The sequence below is a fragment of the Bemisia tabaci genome, chromosome 5 (genome assembly GCF_918797505.1).
Source record: "Bemisia tabaci chromosome 5, PGI_BMITA_v3".
Classification (NCBI taxonomy): domain Eukaryota; kingdom Metazoa; phylum Arthropoda; class Insecta; order Hemiptera; family Aleyrodidae; genus Bemisia; species Bemisia tabaci.
In genome coordinates, this window is record NC_092797.1 from 18,938,900 (window position 1) to 18,943,577 (window position 4,678).

Genomic DNA, 4,678 nt, shown 5'->3' on the forward strand with positions numbered 1-4,678 from the left:
ACAACATGGAAATAAAACAAGAAAAAGGACGCGCGTTAATGAAGGCGCAGAGATACAACTATTCGTGCTTGATGGATGCCCGCGTTGCGTTTGCAAAATTGAAGGCGCGATGGCGCGAGGCTTGAAGTGCTTGAACTAGCATTGCTCCGCTGTTTACTGCTAGTGCGGGAGATGAAGGGAACCAACACGATGTGGATATAGAGCAAGAAGAGGGACGCGCATTCCCTCCCCAAAAAAAACGCACTCCTTCCAAAACGCCATTTATTTGTGATTTCCGGGAAATTTTCACCTAAATATCCTCCCTCATTGGAAGTTTTTGACTGAAAATCCCGCATGAACATTTTTTGACCACACCACTGCGCAGTTCCGTTCACTGAAAAAAAAACTCCGGCCGTGGGAGCCGTAATTACGGGCTATATAGACATACCGTCCGCTCCGGGCTCAAAGGCCGAAAATGTCGGCTGCTGGAGCCGTAGCTTCGGAGGGTGGTCCACTTTAACATGGGTGATGTTTTTTCTTCGAATCTGAACCACGCCGCCCCATAAATTTGTTCCTTAGGATTAAAAAATGATGTGTGCCAAATTTTTTTCCTCTCCGATAATTTTAAGTGGTGCCGCATTGAGGCTGAATTTTCGAAAATTCGCCGAAAATAGGGAAAAATGAAAAAAATGTATAAATTGGCAACGTCGGTAAATTAACAGTGGCACCCTCTAAATATGGTCAACATGACTTCAAAATAATCCGTACTAAAATGTATGCGAGTTTAATGTTAATGTAAGTGGAGGGGAGGGGTTCCGCTTTGTATGAAAAATCGCGCGAAAATAGATAAATTACCCCATTTTCGTTCTCGGTTTGTTTTGGCAGTTTTTTCCTTCAAAATTTTGCTTATTTTTCATGAGAAGTTTGCTTTTTTCTAATTAGAAGCAAATTATTGCATCATTAACAGCACAATATGGCAAGGTATGACGAATCAGCATCCACAGCCTGTGAGTCCAGGAACTCCCAGGACTCCCAGCTCATATTCGCGCCTAGCTGATAAGACAGGAATTTCTGAGGCTCGCTGTTACGCGTTGTCATATTGCAGACAAAAGTAAATTTTTGAAAGGCTTGTATAGAAAATTGACTGCACTCTTGGTGTGCACTTATCAACGTTGGTTTGCTCGTAAAAGTGCTGAACTTTGCAAAATATCCTATGCCTCGTAAGGCACAGGCTGCTAGGGATTCAGTCAGACCATGCCTGCTCAATCGGGCGTACACGTGCTTTTGGTTTCGATTTTTTCTTCCGTAAAAATTTCGTGTAACCATGTCGCTTTCAAAACCATCCTTACGTAAAGATCGGAGCGTTTATTTGATCGGCAATTCCTGTCCGGGCATTGGAGGGAGTAAACTCCCCTCAAAAGGACAAGTGTTAAGAGTTTTATTTTTTAACCTGCGGGAAGTGGGCTTGGATCTACGTAATAGTTCGCATCTTGTTATCCAAGAGGTGAAAGTTTTCTGGAGCAAAGCTAGAATTCCCGTGCAACACGATGATCGTTGTATTAAAAAAGTGGAAGATCTTTACAAAGACTGGAGAGATGTGCAGAGGAACTCACATAGGCGCAGTGTTATTAACGTGCAACGTGAAAATGACTTTATCAGCAACTTGGATGACCTATTCGATATTGCGCATGCTGATGCTTTGAACATGATACGTATTAAAGAAGACAGAGATTTTCTAATCAATCAACGAAAGAAAGGACGAGTTGGATGTATGTATGGCATCGACACCAAGCTAGAAAAACAGGAAAAACGGAAAGCAGAGAGGCAGCAGAGGGAACGAGAACGAGCAGAGAAACTTGCCAAGGAACTGGAAAAAAATTGTAAGCTTTTTTCTCAATTTTTTACTAATTTTAAATAACTTAGTTAACTTAGGAAATGCTTATCAATTTGTCAATTTGACAAGCGTATATTTTTTCTCCTCAACTAAGGCTTATTTCTGATTTAAACCGGGATAGAGGATACAGTTGGTAGAATTTTCGGTCGAATTAGACTTTTTCCTTTGACTTATGTCAAAAAACAGTTGTACTTTCTACATCTTTCGTGGACTTACATCCCTTTTCTTTTGCAATTTTTTTTTTTTTACATTACTGGGGGAGAAGAAGGCAGAAATATGCTGTAGAACTGAAGAACAATTATTGTTATTTTTTCCCTAAAGTTCTCCTAGTGAAGATTGAAACTATCAACTTTCAGGTGGAGCTACTGATTATCGGGATGTGTCGGATAGCTCAGAACCGGAAGTTGATACAGATTCTTCAGTAGAACTTTCAGTTGATGAACCACTCGAATGCGAACCTGGACCATCACATTCACAGTCAGCGCCGCCGCCGCCGCCGCCGGAAAGAACCAAACCACAGGGTTCAATTAACGTCATGAGCTCCAAAGTTGTTACGGTTCTTGACAAATGTAAAGTGAGTGACAGGGATGCCGTTCACCTGATATCAGCAGTAGTCGAAGCGTTAGGCTTTGATCCAGCCTCGATTATTTCAAGTCGCTCTTCTATCCGCCGAGCCAGGCAGAATTTGCGTCTTGAAAAAGCCGAGAAAGTAAAACTGTATTTTAAGGATATGACTCTGAGTGCAGCTGTTGTTCATTGGGACGGGAAACTTTTTCCTAATGATAAAGGGTCTGGAAAACATGATCGACTTGCAGTGTTCTTAACCAGCGGGGATGTAGAAAAACTGTTGGCAGTGCCTGTACTGCATGATTCAACTGGGCTGGAGCAAGGAAAGGCTGTTTACTCTGAATTAATTGAATGGGATCAAAGTGAGATTGTTAAGGCACTATGTTGTGACACCACAAGTTCCAACACAGGACACATCAATGGTGCTTGTGTTATTTTGGAGCAATTTCTCGGTAGGGCTTTACTGTATCTTCTTTGCCGGCACCATATTTACGAGCTGTACTTAAAAGCTTGTTTTGAGTGCAAAATACCTCATTCTCCAGGTCCAAACGTTAGCTTGTTTTCTAAATTTAAAAATGCATGGCCAAGTATTGATCAGGATAAATTTGAAAGTTTTACTGATGAGGATTTAGTGTTTTTTAAGAGTGATCGAGCTGAGATACTTAATTTCATAGAACTAGTCTTAACGTCCACGAAACAGCCACGAGATGATTACGAGGAATTTTTAAAACTTTCAAAAATTATTTTAGGTGAAACAAAAGGTGCCAAGTTCAGAGCACCTGGTGCTTTCAATCACACTCGCTGGATGGCGAAAGCTATCTATACCCTTAAAATGTATCTTTTCAGGGGACAGCTCGATTTTGTTTCAGAAGTAGAAGAAAAGTTAAGAGATGTGTGTATTTTTATCGTAAAGCTTTACTTAAAAGCATGGTTTACGGCACCTTTGGCACACAAAGCCCCGAACTGTGACTTGGAATTTGCGAAAAAGGTGATTGAATACGAAAAAATAGATTCGGATATATCTGATGCTGTTCTTGATAAAATTAAAAATCACTTGTGGTATTTAACTCCGGAAAATGCTGCTCTTAGTTTTTTTGATGACGAAGTATCAACTGATGAAAAAAGAAAAATGGTTGAAGCACTTGCAAAAGAAAACTCTTCGAACGAAGGTATTAAGAGGTTAAAGTTATCTGATCTTAAAGATCTGCAGAAAAAAGAGATAAGTGATTTTATTAACACAGATTCTAATCACTTTTTCGAGTGGCTAGAACTGAACGATGAATTTCTAGGTGAGGATCCTGAAGACTGGGACCAAAGTGAGGCTTACAAAAAAAGCCAGTCAATAGTCAAAAAGATGAAAGTAGTAAACGACATTGCTGAGCGTGGTGTGAAATTAATCAGTGAGTACGAAACAATTTTGACCAAGGATGAAACACAGAAACAGAGTATTCTGCAAAATGTGGCAGAGTATAGGACAATTTTCAGAAATTTTAACAAATCCACCATGAGGCAAGACTTCTAAAAAACAATGTATTTATTCCTACCGTAGGTTTCATTCATTATTTTGACACCGCCCAAACTATTGCCATTATTTTGTTTTCACTTTACCTACAGTTAGAGAATAAAATTATTTCTGATAATACGTCATTTTTTGTGATTTTTCAAGAAAACCTGCACGAGAGTGGCATGTTTCAATGTTGTTTAAAAGTGCTGAAACTTAGTCCACGTTATTTTAGTGTTCTGTGGAACAAATTTACGAGGCGTAATGGGTCATCTAAGTTTTTAGACAGACGTTGCCAATTTGTACAATTTTTGTCATTTTTTCCTATTTTTGGTGATTTTTCCTAAATTCAATCTCAATGCGGCACCACTTAAAATTATCGATGATCAAAAAAACTTGGCATACATCATTTTTTAGTCTTATAGAACAAATTTAGAGGGCGGCGCGGTCCATTTTCCGATATCGCCCAAAGTGGACCACCCTAGCTTCGGCCTCTGACCCCGGAGCAATCGAAGCTACGGCTCCAGCAGCCGGAGTTTTTTTTTCAGTGTTTATGGATGACCCCTAAGGAACATGCACGAACGCATGAAGCTAAATACTCTGCGGACTCCGCTTCGACACAAGGACAATCCGGATATTTACGGAAAAAAGAGGTAGGCGTTAAATTCCAATTTTGAAATTTCCAATTAATTTTGGCAGTACTTTAATTAATTTAGTTATGAACCCAAAAGTTGTGG

At 39.8% G+C, this 4,678-nt stretch overlaps 1 protein-coding gene across 1 annotated transcript; it reads left to right on the top strand.

Annotated features, from left to right (window-relative positions):
* Positions 1-488: 488 nt before the first annotated feature.
* Positions 489-4,427, top strand: LOC140224596 (uncharacterized). Its single transcript, XM_072300386.1, has 2 exons — positions 489-1,859; positions 2,230-4,427. The coding sequence occupies exons 1-2, from the start codon at positions 1,304-1,306 to the stop codon at positions 3,960-3,962; spliced, it is 2,289 nt and encodes a 762-aa protein (XP_072156487.1). The 5' UTR covers positions 489-1,303; the 3' UTR covers positions 3,963-4,427.
* The last annotated feature ends 251 nt before the right edge of the window (positions 4,428-4,678 follow it).

Bases quoted from the DNA above. Each gene is read 5' to 3' on its own strand.
- LOC140224596 (XM_072300386.1), top strand. From the start codon at position 1,304: ATGTCGCTTTCAAAACCATCCTTACGTAAAGATCGGAGCGTTTATTTG. The intron at 1,860-2,229 runs GTAAGCTTTTTT...ATCAACTTTCAG, and splicing joins CAAGGAACTGGAAAAAAATT to GTGGAGCTACTGATTATCGG.